Consider the following 22,699-nt stretch of genomic DNA (forward strand, 5'->3'; position numbering starts at 1 on the left):
CTGACCAGAGGCGGCGCTAGTCCAGCGACCAGGACACATACGCACATCCGGCTTCCCACCCGCAGACATGGCCAATTGCGTTTGTAGGGACGCCCGACCAAGCCAGAGGTAACACAGGGATTCGAACCGGCGATAGGCAATGGAATAGACTGCTACACGACCCAGACGCCCCGTATCCCCATTGTAATGCGGTAGTCAGTACCTTGACTTTTACAAGAGGGACAGAAGTTGCCAAATGTAGTTTTCACTGTCATAACGCAACGGTGTGGGACCTTAAATGGATAAAAGACTGCAATAAGGTATGCTGCAGCATGGATTTGGCTTGTGTGACTGTGCACCATACTGACCTCCTCCACAGTGGGGACCTTGTTCCCAGCCTCTTGCAGGGCATTCCACAGGGCAGAGTCTCTGGTCCAGGCTCTGTTCTCCAGAACCTGCTCCTCTATGGAGTTGAGGTGTTTTACCATGTCTCTGGACAGGCCCTCCTCTGACCGGATAAACACCTCAATCACCTAGACATGACACACACACACACACATTTTCTAGATAACCAACATTATAAGATACTTAAATGATATTAGACAGTGCAAGTATCAGAGCCACACTACCCTCCTGACAAATTGAAGAAAATACCATTGTGTCCTTGAAGGATTTTATATAACTGAGAAGTACTGAGGTAAGTTATTAAGTTCTGAGGAGAGATAAAAAGCCAGGTAGCCTTCACTGTCTTAATGGGCCCTCAATGTCTCCAAAGATGAAAACATGTCCACTTGTTTTTTTGTTTGTGTGTTACCTTAAAAAAGTAGAAGGGAGGCAGTTTGAAGACTGAAATAATCCAGGGAAAGGTTCTCTGGGAGCTGTAGGAGAACAACACAACCTCCAAACAACAGGCCATCAGAGAACAATGGAAGATATCCTGATCTAACAGCACCTAGGAATGGACACACACGCACAAACACACATGCACACACACACACGCACATGCACACACACACACACACACACACACACACACTTTCATTATCCCCCTTTAGAGGTATATGGTAGGCTTCCCCTTCCCTATGCACCCCTACTATCCAGAGATCACACACACAGACACAAAGTCCTACTTACAGCCATATCCTTGCCATGCAGTCGTTTAGTCTCCTGAGCCATGACATTCTCTAGGATCTTGTAATACAGGATTTCAGCCAACTTAAGACGGTTCTCTGCAAAGTCTGAAATAAAAAAAAAAACAGATGGATAAGTGAGAAAGTGAAAGATAACAGGAGATAATAGCAGTGGCTGGCTAACTTTATGGTATTCTCAACCAAATCTAAGATAAAAGTGATAGGCAGACGGATGGAGAAAACAATAGACAATGTTACTGCAACAGAGCTCGATTACTTCCCTATAGTAGTTTATAGCAAAGATTGAGGAAAAAAAAAAGATTTGCAGATTAGATAGATATGTTCATCTAACAGTACAGAGTTTAAGACAGCCTTATATAGTTTATCTAGACAGCATTTCCTACAGGTTGGTAGTTAACTCTGCGGGAAGGACGAAGGGAGATCAACTCATTCATGTAATGACTGCATGCTCACGACTTCTTAAATTCTTTTTTCGGTGGGCCTTCTAATGACAAAAATATCAGTGTGTATAAATGTGTGTATATTACCATTTTATGTCTTCAACATGACTGATTTGTTGTTAATTCACATAATAATAATAATAATAATAATACTTTTATTTATATAGCACTTTTCAGTACTGTTTTATTTTCCCATTGTTATTACAATAGCTTCACAATAAAGCTACAGTGCAGTGGAATAGGGCTGAATATGTGTCGAGGATGCAAAAGTGTCAACTTCCCTTTTGCTGAAATAATGCTATGATGTCAAACACAATATGATGAATGAGCGACTGATGAGAACCTATGAAGAGTGTTCAAAATAGCATAATCAAAGAAAAATGCTGTACCAAAATTAATAAATGGAGGTGTGAGTGACAGAGTTTGTGTGTGTGTGTGTTACCTATATGTGAGCCAGGCATGTCCTCTGAGTCATTGGTGTAGTGCTCTTTGAATGCCTGTCCCAGAGTCTTGACTGTATTCAGAATAGACTCTGTAGGGTCTTTGGAACAGGAGCTATTCATGATAAGAGAAGAAACTCTGTGTTAGGAAGGTCATCGTGCAAAAGTGTGTATTTTGTATATTTCACTGTCTGGTCAACACTCAAAATTAAGGATGTCTAATCATAACTCATGGCATTTCACCACAAAGGAATATTACCTTTTCTTTACTTCACTAATGCGAGCTTTACTTGAAAATGGCCAAGATCTAATAAAATGCTAAAGATAAAACAAAACAAGTGTTCTGCTCGAAATCAAGACCAATAATTGTAGTCATTTTGTAGGGATGTAACACTGTTCCCTCCCTTGTTCTATCCAATTGCATCTCATTTACTCCATTTTCTCCTCCAGTCACATTTACTCATCTCTACTCCACTCTACAGTCGTTAATTCCACTATTTTCTAACATGACTTACTCAATTATATTCTGACGTTCTCTGCCTATCTCTTTTTTCATTCTGTGTTCTGATGTACTCAATCCTACTCTGTTATGATCTAATTTACTTGGCTCTGTTTTCTCTGATCTGTTCCACTTTGCTCCAATCCATTGACACTCAATCATGTGCCATGGATGTGTATGCTTTAACTATGTGTATGCATAATTTCATCCCAAACCAGTACAACACCAACTGGTTTCACTGACTAGAATTCCCCCGTCTGGATGTAGGTGTGCCAATCATTAAATGGTAAATGGACTGAATTTATTTAGTGCTTTTCTAGTCTACCGACCACTCAAAACGCTTTGCGACGTGTATGCCTCACATTCACTCATCCACACACGTTCATACACTGATGGCGGAGGCTGCAATGCAAGGCGCCAACCTGCTCAACAGGAGCAGTTAGGGATTCAGTGTCGTGTTCAAGGACACTTTGACACACTCTCTGGAAGAGCCGGGGATCAAACCAGCGATCTTCCAATTACTAGACGACCCGCTCTACCGCCTGAGCCATGCCGTCCCAGTTATTCTGTATTCTGTTGGAGGCAGTCAAATCAGCTGGTGTAGTGTTAGGTCAGAAAGAAAAGTATCCCTGCTCTAACCTATTTAAGTGCAATATGTTCAAGTCTGCTGTAATCTAATCAACAACAGAGAAAGATGGAGCAAGACAGGGAGACTGAATGAGAAAAAGAGAAGTTGAGTCTTCACTTGAATATCTGCATCAGCTGTTCGCTGGGAGCGGGCCTTAGTCCAGCCACCATGGTCTGTAAGCGACCAACACTCTGCGTCGCTGAGGAGACGGGTGTGACAAGCAGGTCCTTCTCCTTTAGGTAGACACGCCCCGTCAGGGGGGTGGAGGGTGCTAGAGAAGCAGACTAGATACAGAGAGATGGAGACACACAGTCACATCCAAACACAGAGTAAGAGAAAGAATTATTAGAATTATTAAATCATATTCAAAGTGTATCTTTTGTGTGCTGTTGGAGGCAGTTCGTGTGTGTGTGTGTGTGTGTGTGTGTGCGCGCGCGTGTGCGTGCCTATCTACCTTCTCTACATGCTGTTGTAGGTGGTTGTGTGTGCTCGTCTGGCCAGCAGAAGATTCTGCAATGACCTTCCTTGGAGTTCCAATCTCCTCATCCGCGTCAGCTCCCAGAAAGACACGCTCATCGAAGTCCCCAACCGTTAACACATACTCCTCATACTCCTTATTAATGGCTTTACTGTACGGAACACAGAAACACATCATTAACACATACTCCTAATACCCTTTATTGGCTTTACTGCAAGAATAAATACATAATTGAATGCAAAAGTACAAAGAAAAATCTCCACTTCAGAGAAACTCTGCTCTGCCAAAAAAGAAGTCAACTAGCCGTGTCCTTTCCATTTATTTCCTACACGTCCATCCCTGTGCCTGTGTAAGCTATAATTCACTTTCCGGTCAGTTTTCAAATAGGTAACCTTACACAGGATTCTACATTTTATGGATGTACCGATGCCACATTTTTTCAGACCAAGTACAAGTACTTACGTTTAGGTATTTGCTGATACTGAGTACCAATATGAGTACTTAATAATACCTTTAAAGTTCTAACAATGACTTTGAAAACATGTTTTATTTTATAAGACTTTCCTCACTTTCTTACTGTAATAAATTAAATATACAATGTGATTCTCTTGCTGTCATTTAAAATTCAACTTTGTGTTTTCTTTAACAAACATGGCACTGACTGAGTATGTGTTGTGTATGGTTGCATGCCATCCATATTTTCAGAGGAGTTTTCTGAAGAGATTTCTGCATCCATAGTCAGTTTTGCCAAGTGACAATGCAGTTGGTTATGCAGGATTTAGACGTGTAGGTTATATTAACTGGTACTAAATTAATTAACTACATCATTTTAAGTACATGATCATGGATACACATGGATTTGAATGATTTATTTTAATGTGCATGAAAAAAAAACAAACCCATAAGGTTGCATTGCTGTGTCGCATTGCCTTTGTTACAACGAGGTATTTATTCCAACCATTTTAAACAGATTGTACTCATTTTTTACATAGTTCTATGTAGTTTTTACCTGTTGAAGCAAAAGTAAAGCAGAAAACACAGCTGGCATGCAACACAGTCACAGTCGGTGTAGCAAGTAGAAAAAACCCACTCCACTGCGTCCACATGACACACTGCGTTCATGCCTGGGCTATCTGCACTTATCCAAGTTGCACGTGCTTGTAACTTTGTCATTTTTTGCTCCCTTTGGACAAATGTCTTCTTCTCGGCCATTGCACCGCATCGTCTATCTGGCTCCATCTCTTCCTCTTCCCGTACGAATGACAAAAAAGGTACTGCTCACTTCTCACAATTTCAGCAGGAATTATGTAGTCACTTATCAGGTGTGTTTGTATCAGAGCAGTTTTACGAGTAAAAGTATGAGGACAGTATCAGACCAATACCTGATATCGGTAATGGTATCGGTGCATCCCTACTACATTTGTAAATCATGAATGTTGCGTGTGAAAAAGAAAATGTGAGAAGTAATAATGAGTGTTGGGGGGAGGGAGAAGTGGGCAGAATTAAATTTGAGGCAATTTCCTTCTACCTGGAATCCCGACCCAAGGCCCTGAGCCGGACAGCAGGACAGACTCACTTATTATCTATGAAGTTCTGGGGATCCAACAGTTCTGTCAACAGCTCCTTGTTGCCTTTCAGAATCTGCCAGAATACAGAAAAGAAGTGAAGTTAGTCCCAACACAATCACACTTCTTTAAATTACACAGTCACTGCATAAGCACTAATCAAGCCCATAACCAAACACACTCACAAGCTAACACACTAAACCCTTACTTTACACAGAGTACATATCGAATCTCCCACCCTTATAGATTTTGTGCTTTGTTTTTTCTCTTGTAACATCATCTCACTTTTTTGTTTGCCTGAACTTTGGAAACCTCTGCTACAAAAAAACTGACATAAGAAAATTATAAATCTCCTCGTTCAGTTTTGATGTCACTCAGGTGTCGTGTCCAGCACAGACAGGAGTGTATAAATATGGTCTGACACATAATAAATAAACAAATATTCCACAAAACTTCAAACCACTTATGCCTGAGTAAGAGATGTTGGAAAGAAGAAAATAAAGAAAGGAAATATAAGCTGGGGTAGGCAGGAATACCTGTTTCTGGAACAGTCTCTGGATGTATGGTCTGAAGTAGTGCTGTTTGATGCCTTTAGCCTCCACTACCAGCCCATCATGTAGCTCGCACAGTCTTTCCAACACACACGGGGGAGATTCGTCTGAAGAGACATGGCTGTCTAGCTGGTAGACAGCTGGCAGGCCTTCACACACAAAGAGAACCACACACAGACTATAAGATGTGTATACACACTTATCAACACATACATACAGCCTAACATAAACATCCATCGGCTCTTTATGCTCTTACTTCTATAACAGTACTTTTGCTGTTGTTCTGGGTAACTCAACTTCCTCGATGGCTCAGCTGAGTTGTGGTATCCCTCAAGGATCGTTCTTGGCCCCCCTCTTTCTTCTATATACATGCTGCCCCTTGGCCAGGTCATTCAAAATTATGTGTTTTACCATTTTTATGCTGATGACACTCAGTTATACATGCCTTTAAAACCCACAGATCCTAGTGTTCTAGCAAATCTCACAACTTGCCTCTCTTAAAATTAAATCCTGGATGTCCAAAAATGTTCTCAAATTTAATGACGATAAGACTGAGGTCATTCTGTTTGGTTCCCCAAATTCCATCAGCCCTTTCAGTGCTAATCTTTGTGGTCTGTCAGGTAATCTGAAGAAGGCTGCTAGGAATCTTGGGGTAAATTCTGACGCTAACTTCGGTTTTGATCATCAAATCAAACATGTTGCTCAGTCTTGCTTTCTCCAGTTTAAGGTAATCTCCAAAATTAGGCCATTTTTATCAATTGCCCATCTGCAAAAGTTGTACATGCTTTTATCTATTCTCGTCTTGATTATTGCAATGCACTTTACTTGGGTATCAGCAAGGGCTCCCTCCACCATCTGCAGCTGGTACAAAATCCAGCTGCTCGGGTCATTATGGGACAAAGAGGCATGACCATATCACACCTGTGCTTGCCTCCCTACACTGGTTCCCTATTATATTTCGAATTGATTTTAAAATTCTATTGCTCACTTTCAAAGGCCTTAAATGGTCTTGCTCCTATTTACATTTCCAATTTATTGGCCTGGTATACACCCTCTTGACCATTACGATCCGCAGATGGAGCCCTGCTGGTTATTCCCCGTCATTCCCAGTCCTTGTCACAAAGGGTGGTTGGGCTTTTGCTGTTAGAGCCCCCACACTACGGAACTCTGTTCCTATTTAACTAAGACAAACCGAGTCTTTAGCTTTTTAAATATAATTTTAAAGATTTTCTTTTTATTTAAGGTTTTACAAATGTTTGATATTGTTTTTATTTATTTACTGTTTTTACTTTTACTCTTAATTATTTTGTAACTATTTTGATCTAAAAATTCCTTTCTTTCCTTTTGCTTATTTTATGGTTTTATCTGTTAGTGCTTTTTGTTTTATTCTCTTACAATTTTTTTTTAATGTGTCATTTTTAACAATTTCATTGTGTTCTGTAAAGCAATTTGTAACCTTGTTTAGAAAAGTGCTTGATTACGTTACATCAGACTCCTCCGGTGTTACATCACTCACTGAATGGCAGATACACACATAGTTTTCCATAGCTTAACAGTCTCTCGCTCAGTAATAAACTAATGAGGTTAAGTGTATGGTCATCCTCTACTGCAGTGTTACATTATGCTATCAAACTTACATGTGACGCAAATATCATATACAGCAATCCACGATAACTCTGGATTACATAAATAAAGTCTATATGTTGCCTTTCTATTCACTGTCAGCAGCATAACCAATATGACTTCAATAGACACTCACTGTTCACTATCATGAGTACAATAAATCATGGTCATTATAGCTAATTAGCAGACTTGTTGCTTCTTAATGATGTTAAACCCCCAAGAAAGTTGCTATAAAATATTAGAATCAGAATCATATTTATTGCCAATAACATACAAGGAATTATACTTGGTATGTTGGTGCATGAGGGAAAAATTAACAGCAACAGTAAGGTAAAAGTTAAAAGAATAATAAAAATATAATAACATATATATATATATATATACACACACACACGACAAAATAAAATAAAAATAATCTAAATAAAGTGCAATAATGTGGAAACATTGGGAATATGGAAAGTATTCTATTTACAAAATGTTAAATGAGAAATTTTAAATAAGAAGTTCTTTACAGAATGATAAGCTGTTGTAGAATAAGAGTTATTTATAGAGTAGTCTGGACATATGCCAAGCGTCCATGTAATAATAATAACTATTTATATAGCAATTTTCTAAAGGAATATTACGAAGTGCTTTACAAAGAAATAAAACCGGACAAGGCAACAAAAAAAAAGAAAAAAGAGTAAGACCAAATAAGTAAGAGTAAAAACAATATAAATGAATAAAAACAAATATTAAACATTTGTAAAAGCTTTCATGAAAAGAAATGTTTTAAGACAAGATTCCCCCCCTTTTTCTCCCCAGTTGTAGCCGGTCATTTACCCCACTCTTCCAAAGTACTTTGAAAATGACAGCTTTATGGTCAGATACAGGCATAACCCCCAGATTAAGACATTCAAGAGAGATGAGTTGAGAGTACAAGGTCTAAGATATGGCCTTTGGAATGCGTGGCCCCTTTTACAGATTGAATGAGGTTAAAAGAGTCTATAACATACACAAAATGTGAAGTCATGGAATGGGAAGGACAACACACATGAATATTAAAATCACCAAGAATAAGCACCCTGTCATATTTTGGCATGACAATAGATAGAAGGTCTGAAAACTGAATTAGGGGGCCTATAAATTTAAGATGCATAGTAAAGGGGAGGGCCAATGATTAAAAAACATAAAAACCTCAAATGAGATAAAATTACCAAAAGTAACAGCATGGCACTTCAGACCTAACTTATACAAAACAGCTAGGCCACCTCCTCTACCAGATGGCCTGGAAATATGAAAATATGCAAAATCAGAGGGACTAGCCTTGATCAGAATGATAAACTGTTGTAGAATAAGAGTTATTTACAGGGTAGTCTGGGCTTATGCAAAGTGTCCATGTAATAATAATAACTTTATTTATATAGCAATTTTCTAAAGCAATGCTACGAAGTGCTTTACAAAAAAATAAGACCAGACAAGGCAACAAAAAAAGAGTAAGACCAAATAAGTAAGAGTAAAAACAATATAAATGAATAAAAACAAATATTAAACATTTGTAAAAGCTTTCATGAAAAGAAACGTTTTAAGACGAGATCCCCCCACCCTTTTTTTCTCTCCAGTTGTAGCTGGCCAATTACCCCACTTTTCCTAGCCGTCCCAGTCACTGCGCCACCCCTTCTCCTGAGCCAGAGAGGACTGCAGACTACCACATGCCTCCTCCGATACATTTGGAGTCGCCAGCCATTTCTTTTCACCTCACAGTGAGGTGTTTCGCTACGGTGATGTAGCGCGTGAGAGGCTCACACTATTCCCCCCAGCCCCCCCTCCCTGCTGAACAGGTGCCACGACCGACTAGAGGGGGCACTAGTGCAGTAACCAGGACACATACCCACACATACCCACATCCGGCTTCCCACTCGCAGACATGTCCAATTGTGTCTGTAGGGATGCTTGATCAAGCCGGAGGTAACACGGGGATTCGAACTGGCGATCCCCGTGTTGGTAGGCAACAGAATCGTCCGCTATGCTACCCAGACACTCCAAAGCATCACAGAATTTAACTGCAGAGCCAGCACTGAGAATATGACAGCGTGTTTTAGGATAGTGACTAGGAACAGCGAGCTGTAGTGGGACTTTGAAAATGACAGCTTTATGGTCAGATACAGGCATAACCCCCAGATTAAGACATTCAAGAGAGATGAGTTGAGAGTACAAGGTCTAAGATATGGCCTTTGGAATGTGTGGCCCCTTTAACAGATTGAATGAGGTTAAAAGAGTCTATAACATACAAAAAATGTGAAGTCTGGGAATGGGAAGGACAACACACATGAATATTAAAATCACCAAGAATAAGCGCTGTCATATTTTGGCATGACAATAGATACTGAAAGCTGAATTAGGGGGCCTATAAATTTAAGATGCAGAGTAAAGGGGGAGGGCCAATGATTAAAAAACATAAAACCTCAAATGAGATAAAATTACCAAAGTAACAGCACGGCACTCAAACACCCAGGCCCTTGTGAAAAAGGTCCAACAACGCCTGCATTTCCTGATGAGGCTGAGGAGCGCCTTTCTATCCCCCAAAACTCTCACCAGCTTCTACCACTGCACCATAGAGAGCATCCTGACCAGCTGCATCTCAGTGTGGTACGGCAACTGCACCTCAGTAGACCAGAAAGCTCTACAGCGGGTCGTCAAGGCGGCCCAGCATATCACTGGTACCCGGCTCCCAGCCATAAAAGACATTTATCATAAACGCTGCCTTCGAAGGGGTCTGAGCATCAGCAGAGATCCCACCCACCCCAACCATGGACTGCTCTCCCCCCTGCACTCTGGGAGGCACTACAGGAGCCTCAGAGCCCACACTACCGGGCTCAAAAACAGCTTCTTTCCACAAGCTGTTGCCCACCTGAACCTGGCTACCCACTGAATGTCTGTAGACATTTTTAAATATTTTGTACTCTTGCTCTTTCTTTAACTTATTTTTAGCTTTTGGTCCTCATGTGTGTATATCTTATACTGTGTTTGCTGTGTTTGTCTGTGTCTGTCTTGCACTGTGTAGTGAAGCCACAGCCCTCATTTCATTTTTAACATGTGCCTGCACATTGTTTTTAATGACAATAAACTGAATTGAATTGAACTTAATTTAATTTAATTTAATTAAGACCTAACTTATACAAAACAGGTAGACAACCCCCCCTACCAGATGGCCTGGGAATATGAAAATATGAAAAATCAGGGGGGCTAGCCTCAATCAGGGGAACAGTGTCCCCTGGGGACAGCCATGACTCAGTAATTATAAAAAAGTCCAGATTATTAGAAACAATAAAATCATTAATGATAAAGGACTTATTACCTGGAGCTCTCACATTCAAGAGGCCAAAATTGTTTGGTGTCAAAGCAGATTTAAAACCAATGGGAGTGCAACAAATAGGACGCAAATGGCAGATATTTGCTCCAGATATTCGGTTGTTGTTATTTCTACAATTAGATACGTCATGTGGATGAAAGGCACAGTGCCTAATAATACCCCTTTCACATTTGCCAAAAAACATCCACCTTTTTACATTGACCAAAGGCAGACATTAGCAGGTTTTTTGGCCAGTGTGAAAGGGGTGTAATGGTCTGTTTCAGGAACACTCCCAGTGAGAGGGTCAATGACAGATGAGGCCACAGGAGGGAGTCAGTGGGCAGAACAGTACCATCACATGCCACCACAGGAGGAAGTGGAGGCTCCAGGAGGGAAGCGCAGGACGTAAACAGTACATGGCATGGTAGATATACTGCACTGTGTGCATTCGAGTGTGTGTGCATGTACGTAGGTGTATGTCATATTGTGGTGTAGAGAGAGGGTCAAAGGGGTTGGCGGGTGGGTGGGAAGCAGCATCAGTATCTGTGGGTGTCTGGGGGCCTGTTGGAAAAGTCTACTGCAGCCGGGAAGAAGCTGTTCTTGTGGTGCGAGGTTCTGGTTTTTATAGACCTTAACTTCTTGCCAGAGGGAAGTGTTTTAAAGAGACCACGGCCTGGGTGCAGAGGTGGAACAACCAGGTCCAGAAAGTAAAAACCCTAACCATGTCCTTACTCTATCCATGTATTAAACCAGCTGATTTGGGAAACTAGTCAGTGCAATCTGATGGTTTAGTACATGGGTGGAGTAAAGACACAGTTAGGGTTTTTACTTTCTGGACCAGGTTTTTCCACCTCTGTGCTGGGTGGGAAGGGTCGACCATGATCTTTCCTGCACGCTTCAGTGTCCTTGAGGTGTATAGGTCCTGGAGGGCTGGCAGGTTGCGGCCAATCACCGCCTTGGTCTTGTTGTGATCTGTTCTTGCTCTTTTTAGGCTTGTGTTTGGCTGAACACAGAAGCAGACGAGTGAGACTAATGTAGGTGAAATATAAGCTATCAAACACCCCCAGCTACCATTGCACTGCAAAAAAAAAGCACAATCTCTTCACAGAATTTGCCCCACCTTCCCACCTGCTACAGATTCCACCACGCACACACAGCAGGCTCTCATAACTGCTGTCGCACTGACTTTGATCGGTGCATGTGTGTGCACAGAGTCATATACAGGCCTTTAATGACAAACAGGCAGGTGACCTACCTTAACCAACCAGTGGGGTGTAGTTTCCATAGGGGGTGTGAGACAGTGTCTAGACTTAGAGGACTGCTTAGCGTGGGTGGTGCAGGGATGCTAAGTACTCTTTTTTTCAAACGAGCTGTTAACTAATGCTATACCTTAATCTTTTTTTTTTTGTTGGTTTGTTTGTTTTTTGTTTACATTTTAGTTTCTTCCTCCAAAATTATGTGAAAAATCAGAACCGGTATTCCTTAAGAACCTGATTCGATAAGCATAATTGGAGTCCATACAATCCAAACAATAACCAACCATAATGCCTAGAATAGTTCAGTGGATAAACTGAGCAGAACTGAAACCGTTTCTGCAGGCAGAAACCTACCTTTGAATGCTGGGTTGATGAGGTCTTTTCTGTTGGCACAAAGAAGGGCATTCCCAAACACATGGTCCAGACAGCACAGCAGGAGGTGGTAGGAGTTCACCAGGTCATCGCCTATCATTCGGAAGTTACCTATGACATATGCACACACACACAATTTAGTTGTTTGTATAAACATATGGACAGGTCTAGTGTTCTGATAAAAAGTTACCTTGGACTATCTAAATATCCATCTATCCACCATCCATATAAAAATCCTCTTTTCCTAATTAATCTTTTTTAGGGTAACATCATGTGGAAGGCAGGGAGACATCCTGGACAGGTCCATCACAACCCAGGCACAGACACACAATGGCCAAATTCCATACGGCAGACTTGTGGATTCTCAGACTATCAGGCACATTCCTGTTAAATCCGCAAGGGTTTAGTGCTGTCCCACTACAGAAGTGATATGCTCATGAAGGCTGTTATGTGGACATTTCTACAAACTTTTGGCAAATCCGCATATTTGCAGACTTTACCGGACTTATCAGAGGGAAGTGTCCTCAGCTTTATCTCAATAGAGACATCAGGGGAGTACCTTAAATCTAAACAAGCTAGTATGTTTTAAAATTTACAAGAAAATGTTAATGTGCAAATACAGATATTGATAGTTTTGGTTGTTTTTTTTGCTCACATGTAATTGTTAATCCTGTTGTGCATGTGATTTACATTTTTTTATTTGCTATATGTAATGACACAAAGGCTGTTCCATTTCCCCTTTTTATGCCTTTGAGCCCTTGTTCGCTCACTGACATACCTGTCCCTGAAAATCAGCTATTAACGTCTGAAAGTTGATAGGCCAAGAGTCCAGAGGGCTCCATTTGGTTTTCAGCTAATCACTCACACTGCCGCTCATATCTACACCATTTATAACTTTCAATTTACTTAATCTGCATGTCTGCACACTGTGGGAGTAAACCAGGGAATAAAGAAGAAACCTATGTGAACATGGCAAGAACATGCAAAGTCAATAAAGAAAGAACTGGAACTGGGACCAAGGCCTTATGGCTGTGAAGCAACAGTTCCATCTATGAGGCTTCTGCACTGCCCTTTACATAGGACTGTCAAATATGCATACATAAAACATATTAATAGATATAATAAAATGCAGTTGGTAGATTAATCAGTTTCTTGTCCTGTACATGATTCTTGAAATTGTTGATCTAGTTGGCCAGAGGTTTCAACATAAAAACCAAGACAGTTTATGGTTTACGAGTCTGGCGGACCTCAAGAATTTCAAATTTATTAATGTGGTCTTTAGCTTTAGTACCTTTAGTGTAGACAAACAAGGTCCAACAAAATTTGAAGACATCGCTGATGTGGCAGGGCAACCGCCTAGGAAGACAGGGGAGGGCAGCACATTATGTTGAGCACCACTATCCATGAAGACAAACATAAAAAGACTACTGACATGGTAAAAGGTGTGTGTGTCTCTCTCTACCTGTGTTTCCGGCTGCGAGGCTGCCTGGGTGGTTCTCCTCCCAGGGGATTTTGGAACATGTCCATGAAGATGGGCTCAAACTTGCGGAATATCACTGTAGAGACCTCAAAGTTGCGCTCCAAGCGGTCCATGCGAAGACGGAAGTCTTGTGAGAGGTTTGACATATCTGCCCATTTCCTCATCTTAGAGAAGAACTGAATCAGACTGGAGAACGACAAAGAAGTGAGGGGAGGGAACGAAGATATTAATACGAGCATTTTAATAATATCGTCATTGTGCTCACGTATCCCAGCACATCTTACTTAAACAGCTGTGCTAGGAACCATTAAATGTAGCTCTGACCAAGTCACATCAACTCACAGTGTGTTTTTCACAAATAACTTAATTTGACAAAAAACTTGAGGAGACGTTGCCTTGTTGTTGCTAAGTGACATTTAACCCATTTGAACTTTTAGGGTTTACTAAACCTAAAAATTATTTAAATTTCAGTCTGCAGCTTTAGTCCTTAAACACAAGATCATTGGCTCTGTCAGGATTGTGCACTGGTACGTCCTTTTGGTAGGAAATAAGAGGAAGAGGCCAGTGTTGGGAAGGGAGAGGTCATGTGGCTTTAGTAATTTTCAACAGGTGTTTTTCACATCGCCTAGCAGGTAAGGATTTAATTGTACTGTCAGGTTTAGTTACCCGACTATCAGTCATCAGAAGTGAATGAAGGTAAAGCTGACCGATAGAGGAGTTATAATCGTTTAGCAGTTATATATGTAGTGGTCAAGAACCAAAATCATAAATATCTACAGTTATAAATGTGGAAAAATATTGTGTTGCACATAGACATGAAAAAAAAAATTCTGCACATTTGAGAAACACTTCTTAGCATTAAAACGTATAATATGTCAGTTTGTCTTGTTAAACAAACAACAAAAGAAAATAGCCTACCCACAGGAATTGGAGAAATATGTTAATCAAAGTATTGCCCCCCCCCAAAAAAATATTCCCCATCTTTCTTTGTTTTAGAAACTTTGATGGCCCTACAAAAGCTGTTGTGTTGTGGTCTGAATTCAAACACAACAGCAGGTCCCACATGGGAATGCATGGCTTAGCGTTGCATCTGAATTCAGACCAAAACATAACAGACTTTTTAGGGCCAACATTTTTTTTTAAAACATAAAAAATGGGTGATTTTTTTTTTTTGTAAAAGCAAGACTTTGATTAGTTTATTCATAAGGTTCCCATGGATGTGATATTTCTATTTAATTGTTTGTTTAAGTAGATAAACTTATATTTTGTACCGTTTAGTTGACACAGGTTTACAAACGTTTCTTTCAGTGGCACAAAAATAAATAAAACGATCGAAACTATTGTAGGTACTATCAGACATTCAGAGTCTGGTGGAGGAAAGAGAAAATCTAAGGGGGTAGATGAGTCTCAGTCAAACAGTGTGCATTCAATTATGTGGTTCAGGAAATCCACTGAAATGCCACTATGAGTAAGGATTAGGGCTGAACGATTTGGGAAAACAATCTAATTGTGATTTTTTTTAGACCAATATTGCAATTATGATTTAATATGCGATTTTTTCCAAAGTTCGTTATCTTCTGTGTTATCCACTAAACACAGCAATAAACCATCCTATAGTATGAACAACACAACAGCCAACATATAAACTGCTCTTTCCTGTAGGCCAGGCCTACGTTATGATGAAATGAGAGGCATTGATGCATGAATTAATATGAATAACACATTTCCATTTCACTATTTAATCGTAAAAAGACAAAACTTTAATCACAGTAGAATATTGACCCATTTGACATTAAGGCTTGTAAACATGTAATTATCATGACTTAACTTTTTAATAAAATCTGAAAGAGGAACAACAAAGCACTGCAGACCAACAGGCCTGGTGTGAAGATTAATATGAAAATAAATATGACTCTTACTGATCTCCAGTCAGTAACAGTAAGAAATCACACAAACTAGTGCAGAAATATTAAAAAATAACAAATCTGTGGCTCTACCACTCTAAAAATATTTAGATAACTCAAAGTCATTGTAATAAACATGTAATATATAAACATGTGGCTTGCATTTTTAATAAAATCTAAAAAGAAAAAGAAACACTGTGTGAACATTAATATATGTGCTTCTTGCACAGCCCTGTTGCTGCTGACACTGTCATTTTCTATAGCATTTTCTGAAAGAAGGCGGCACGGCGGCACAGTGGTTAGCGCAGTCACCTCACAGCAATAAGGTCCTAGGTTCAAAACCCAGAGGTTGTCCAACCTTGGGAGTCATCCCAGGTTGTCCTATGTGTGGAGTTCCCATGTTCTCCCTGTGTCTGTGTGGGTTTCCTCCGGGTGCTCCCGTTTCCTCCCACAGTCCAAAGACATGTAGGTCAGGTGAATTGGCCATACTTAATTGTTTCTAGGTATGAATGTGTCCGCCCTGTGCTGGACTGGCGGCCTGTCCAGGGTGCCTTGCGCCCAGTGACTGCTGGGATAGGCTTCAGTGTCCCGTGACCCGAATTTGGATAAGTGGCTTGGATAATGGATGGATTTTCTGAAAGAAATTTAAAAAAAAAAAGTCTACTTCAGACATTTTAAATTTAGTGTTATTAGGCTATCACAAGCACGCATGCACGCACACACAACACACACACACACACACACACACACACACACACACACACACACACACACACACACACACACACACACACACAAATACTGAAAACAACTTACCAATGGCAAGATATAATCGGTGGCCAAAACACTTGAGCCTGGTCCCCTCATTAAGCTGCACTGCCTTCACCATGTTCGATGCATTGTCCGTCGTTTGGCAGACATGGTTGTCTTCATCGAGGTCCCAGCTGGTTAGGCCTTCTCTCAGGCCGGCTGCAATGTTCTCCCCAGTGTGGTCATCCGGGAAGTAAGCGGTCTGAAGACAGCGAGCTTTGAGGTCGGATTCTTCATTGATGAAATGCATGGTCAGACTCTGATAGGGTTCTGCTGTACAGCTTGACCACATGTCCATGATAGTAGCGAATAACACCGATGTTTATAGCTCTGCTGCAACTTTGTCTGCACATTTTATATAGCTCCGGTATGGCAACCTGGCTAAAATATGTGTGGGGTGGCATTCCATACAGTTTATCCAATGTCTTTGCCAAAGCCGTAAACTCGGCCTTGGTGACTGTGTTGAGGGACATCATATCTTTCCCTATGAAGTCCACTATCGCCTGAATAATTTCGCAGTGCCATTTTGAATCTCATTGATATGGAGATATACTCTCGAACATTTCGGTCAGTGATCCTTGCTGGGTGGTATTCAGTCTATTTGACATACTGGGGGTTGGGTTTTTAGCCAAGCAACTGTCATAGATGGCCTTGTGGTGCTTTCTTAAATGCTGGAACAGGTTTGTGTTGCCCCCTGTTGTAGTTACGGTAGCAAGACATGTTCTGCACAATACCTGACTGTGCAGCATCTTCTTTCCTAGATCCAAAATAGGTCCAGACAACCGACGGACTGCTCTTCTTTGACACTAAAGTCACCTTTTCAGTGTTCGGTTCTGCCAACGCCATGTTCACAAAATAGTAATGTTACTGCTAGAATCAAAGCATAGCGTGGCAAGTTGTTTTCTTCAATTACTGCTCTCACTCGCATGTCACGTGAGCATAGAGGTAGCATGTGTGTAAGTGAACCCCATGTGGTTAGGTTGTTTCCGACCCTCTGATTGGCAAGATCATGTAGCAACAAAAAAAAAAGCCAGAAAAAAACTTTTTTTTTATTGCAGCTTTTACGATTTGAAAATCTCGTTCTATTAAGTCGCACTTTCAGTTTGAATTCAATTAATCGTTCAGCCCTAGTTTGGATGAACAAACCAAGTCAAACACAAAATAACGTAGCTTCCTATGGAGAGCTAATGACCTCACGTTTAACACTGATTCACAGAAAGTTGAATCAGTTCATCTGTTTATTGAGAGAGAAACGTTTCATCACTCAACTAGGTGACCTCTTCAGTCTCAACTTACTGCAGGTATCCCCACCCTTATAAACAATACAGTGACATAACGACCAAAAACAACAATCGGTTTCATATGCAAATTGTTGAGGCCATTAACCAGAGTTACAATGGCAATGTGTACTATTCACAGAAGATTGGGGAATGGTTGAAATTACAGCATTGTAAGAAGGCGACAGATGTACTCTTAGTGCCCCCCCCCCCCCCGGTTCAGGGATGGTTGTTCCCTCTTCACACAAATGGCCTCTTTGGCCATCTATGGCCTGTAGATGGGTGTAGACTGTGGCGTCCTGGCCTGACACATTAGCTCTTCTGTGTTGCGCCATCCTTTTGGCAATCACTACCCATCTTTCAGCGTGAGGTTGAAAACTCACCTCTTCAACAACTACCACTACCCTGTTACTTGTTATTTGCACTTATTGTATTCACTCACTTAAAAAACAAAAAACAAAAATATCTCTTTCTTGTGCTTTTACTTTATCACTGGTTTTGCTCTTTTGCTCTTGCTCAGACACAATTGGCCTTGTCTGTGGGTGGGAAGCTGGGTGTGGGTATGCGTCCTGGTCACTGCACTAGCGTCTCCTCTGGTAGGTCGGGGCACCTGTTCGGGGGACAGGGGAACAGTGTCCCTCTGGTGAAACTCCTCACTCATGTGAAAAGAAGCAGCTGGCGACTCCACATTTATTAGAGGAGGCATTTGGTTGTCTGCAGCCCTCCCTAGATCAGTAGAAGGGGGTGGAGCAGTGACCGGGACAGCTCGGAAGAGTGGGGTAATTGGCCAAGTACAATTGGGGGGGAAAATAAATCCCCCCAAAAAAAGAAGAAGTTCAACCTGCCATAGGAACTGCTGACTCAGTTATACACTGCAATAATCCAGTCTGTCCTCTGCACTTCCATCACTGTCTGGTTTGGATCGGCCACTAAACAGGACAGGGACAGACTACTACAATGGACAGTTAGGTCTGCAGAGAAAATCATTGGTGCCAACCCGTCCTCCATTCACAGTCAGGAAATGGACAGGCAACATCACTGCAGACCCATCACACACTGGTCACAACCTGTTCCAACCCCTCTCCTCGGGTAGGCGCTACAGAGCACTGTACCCCAAAACAACCAGATATAAAAAGTTTCTTTCTGCAGCCTGTCATTCAAATTAATGCTTAACATTGTCAATAAAGCCAACAATTTTGTATATACTGTACATTGTACATACACTGGTATGCTCTGTCATGTCCATCTACCTCAAACACGTAAGTAAACTGTTAACATTTATTTCAGCATCTCTGATATATTCTCTGCACCATTGCACTTAATTGCCTCTTATTTCGCCTGTATATAGTCAATCTTTGTGTATATATCGGAAGATTGTTGTGTTGTACTGTTGCTATTCTATATTAAGTACACCGAGAGAGCCACAAAACCCAAGTCAAATTCCATGTATGTGCAAACCTACATGGCCATTAAAGATGATTTTGATTTGGGTATTGTTTATATGGGTGGGGAGACTGAAGAGGTAACTTAGATGAGTGATGAAACGTTTCTCTCAATAAACATTATGTCCAGATGAACTGATTCAACTTCCTGTGATTTTCTTACCTGGATTATTGAGCATGCATAAAGACATTTTAACATTATCAACTTTTTTTTTTTTTCCAAAAAACCATTGCACCATGTCAAGCTTTCAGGTCTGCTATCTGGTCACATCAACTGTTGTGGCAGCTTGCAGCACACTTTTGTCATTTGCTACATTATTATCTTTTGATTGATGGATACTATTGGTTTTATTATACGATTTTAATTTTACACCTTGATTCAAACTAAATTTCACTCTTCTAAGACAATAAAATCCCCTTGAGAAGGGCCACAGCATTAATTTCATTGCATACTGTAGACAGCGATGCCCTGTGGACTGGCAGCCAGTCCAGGGTATCTCCCCGCCTGCTGCCCAATGACTGCTGAGATAGGCTCCAGCATCCTGTGACCCCAATTGGGATAAGTGGCTTGGATAATGGATGGATGGATTTCAGACAGTTTGGAAAGAGGAGAGTAGTCAGACTACAGGAGAAACTCTCTGGCAGGGTTCACTGCAAAGTCACTGTGGCAGTACATATGGTACCAAAGGCAGGGGACTTCACCACCCAGTCATCACTGGGCACAGACAACACCATAATCTTTCTTTTTTTGACTATGAAGAGCTGACTGGTACTGACCTGAGCTTGGCCGTCCGGAGAATCCTTGTGAGAGAGACACAGTTTCCCTCCATCAGCCCTTTACCAACGGTTGGGGTAGAGCCCTTCCGACAGGCCGCATACAGGGAGCAGGCCAGCCAGTGGACCACCTCCCCCTGGATTATGATACCATTATTATTACACAGTGATAATGGCATGGGAGGAGAAACTTTTCAACAAGGTGATGATTATGAGAAAGGTGCTGTGGTAACATTGTCAACCACAGCTTCCTTCAACTAAAGCAACTTTGCTTTCAGAGAACATGACAGTTACTGTATCACATCAATCAAATATGATATTTACTGACAAGAACAGCAAAAAATATACAACATGGAAAATCAGTCTGCTTGGAACAGGATACACAGTTACAAGTGTATTATAACAATATAGTATATATCAGTAATTGCCTTTGGCTGATCTTGTTTTCTAATCTGGCAAAACAGGATTTTGAAGGAAAGTGGAAACAACATGCTACATAGAAAGAACAACTGTATCAGCTGAATATTTCACATTTGAATTGTTCAAAACCTACTGCACAATGACAGTATAACCAATTATTACTTAGAACAAGATTACCGAGAACAACTCCAATGGCAACACAGGACCTGAGTCACAAACTATAAATATCAGGATAGGAATACAGGTCAAACTACACAAAAGTAAGTTTACAGAGACTTTACAGAGAAGTTTATAATGATGCAACGAGAATACAACTAAAAAGACCTAGATGGTGTACTGCAAGTGAAAAGCTTGCAGGCTGCAGGAGTCAATACCTTTCAGGCGCTTCTAAGAAATCTCACGTACAAATTTATTTGCCGGCTCAATGACTCTGATAATGTAATCATCAAGGGTTTAACTAATATAAAGATTCAGTGCCACACGCTACCAATCCTGGCGGTGGGACCACTGGTATAGCTGCCTTCTTATAAGACACTGATTTGTTCCATTTATGTTATTTTATTGTGTTTACTCTGTATACTGTCAAGGGTTTGTCTTTTACCTATTTGTCTTTGTTGTGGACCCTGAGTCTGCAATAAATTTTTGAATTGAAGTGAATCGAATTTGTTCTTCACAAGCTGCAGGTGTTTGAAGTATTACCTAGCTACTCTCACCAATCTATCTTTATCAGCTGCAGGAGCACCCAAACAATGGTGAGTCACTGGCCAAAATATCACAGGACAACCAGCCATAACCAGCAGATACAACACAATGCCACTACAAGATCAATTTGATCCATACACACAGTTTGTTGAGGATGCTGGCCAAAATAGCAAGGCCAGTGACATAACATGCTCATGAGGAAGTGTCATATTATGATAAGTTGTGTAATAACTGATAAAGCGTTGAAGCACCAAAGCTTTGTACGACACACTTCATTCCACTGTGTAGACGATCTAATCTTCGGGAAATAACGTTAACATGCTGACGAAAGCCATCATTTTAGGGGTAAAGCACAAATCGGTGTTCGTCTTTCATTTGACATCTAAGTTTTAGGTTGGGTTTTTCCTCAAGAACAACTAAGGGTCGGTGGAGAGCCGTGTGAATGTGTCCATGAATGTGTAGCTAACACAAAAAGGTGACAGTCCAGCAGCTAAGTACAAGCATGTTAACCGTTACCTCCAGTGTGTACGTGTTCCACATTGCGGTGAAGTTTTCCATAGTTTCAGTAGCGGTCTGCTCGTCCATGTTCAACTCCTGACAGAGCGTCTCCAAACTCCTCCGCGCTGAACTTTCGTCCATTCTTCCTGAATCGGAATCGGACGACTCGTCTCCCCGCATTCGTAAAACTTAAGTACAGAGTCCGGTTAAGTTTAAAATCCCCGTTCAGAGTCTAGCAACCAAAACACTAGTAAAGTGTCCAGACCTAAACACCACGTCCCGGACCAACTTCCGCCACTGTCTCCCACAATGCATTGTCTTGGCGCGAAAAGGGCCCAGCTCCATCCAATGACAGACGAATAAACATGGGCGGGAACAATATGTTCGCCCAACCCTCTTCTCGCCTCGTGGCGCTTTAACCAGCTCTCGCTTTATATATCTTTCACAATTCAACGTTGACGTGCCAATAAAAAGCCCCCCCCCCCAAAAAAAAAACAGAACTGTAATGGTATGTGTTCTCAGTAAAATATGTATGTAAATGCACTGTGATCTCAGCTGTTGTGTCTTCAATGTTTTTGTTTTGTTTTCCTTTTTTATTATCAATTTTTATTTGTTTGTACTGTAGTCATTCATGTTGTAAAAATGTGACATGTACAACTTGTTGCTAATTAGACAATAAAGGGGGAAAATTCAGCGTTGACATAACGATAGGATTCTAGTGGGGCAGACTGCCAGTTTTAACACATCAAAACTTGAGCTGAAGTCATTACGGTTTTCACCTCACAATACATCTATGAAGGCTTTTTTGGGGGGGGGGGATTTGGGCACATCCAGACAGACAAATATTTTAAAAAGTATAACGTAAGAATAACAAATCTAACGGAGGAGTACAACTCTTTTTTAATCTTTCAAAGAAGGTTGAATCAATTCATCTGGATACAACGTTTATTGACAGATACCTTTCATCACTCAAGTGACCAATCTGTCAATAAACGTATCCAGATGAACTGAACCTTCCTTGATTTGCTTACCTGGACTATTGAGCATGCATCAAGACAACCTTTTTTAAAAAATATATA

At 40.9% G+C, this 22,699-nt stretch overlaps 1 protein-coding gene across 1 annotated transcript in view; it reads right to left on the reverse strand.

Moving 5' to 3' along the window:
- Positions 1-21,897, reverse strand: part of rbl1 (retinoblastoma-like 1 (p107)) — a 36,789-nt gene extending 14,892 nt beyond the window's left edge. Inside the window, exons 1-13 of the mRNA XM_056273921.1 lie at positions 21,639-21,897; positions 20,004-20,137; positions 13,776-13,979; positions 13,605-13,669; positions 12,296-12,424; positions 5,717-5,880; positions 5,192-5,256; positions 3,592-3,766; positions 3,255-3,421; positions 2,013-2,125; positions 1,114-1,217; positions 794-931; positions 348-512 (exon numbers count right to left, since the gene is read on the reverse strand). Coding sequence (XP_056129896.1) covers positions 348-512; positions 794-931; positions 1,114-1,217; positions 2,013-2,125; positions 3,255-3,421; positions 3,592-3,766; positions 5,192-5,256; positions 5,717-5,880; positions 12,296-12,424; positions 13,605-13,669; positions 13,776-13,979; positions 20,004-20,137; positions 21,639-21,800 — 1,785 coding nt within the window. The 5' untranslated portion in view covers positions 21,801-21,897. The remainder of the gene's footprint in view (positions 1-347; positions 513-793; positions 932-1,113; positions 1,218-2,012; positions 2,126-3,254; positions 3,422-3,591; positions 3,767-5,191; positions 5,257-5,716; positions 5,881-12,295; positions 12,425-13,604; positions 13,670-13,775; positions 13,980-20,003; positions 20,138-21,638) is intronic.
- Between the last annotated feature and the right edge of the window lie 802 nt (positions 21,898-22,699).

Source organism: Lampris incognitus, chromosome 2 (assembly GCF_029633865.1).
Source record: "Lampris incognitus isolate fLamInc1 chromosome 2, fLamInc1.hap2, whole genome shotgun sequence".
Taxonomy (NCBI): Eukaryota; Metazoa; Chordata; class Actinopteri; order Lampriformes; family Lampridae; genus Lampris; species Lampris incognitus.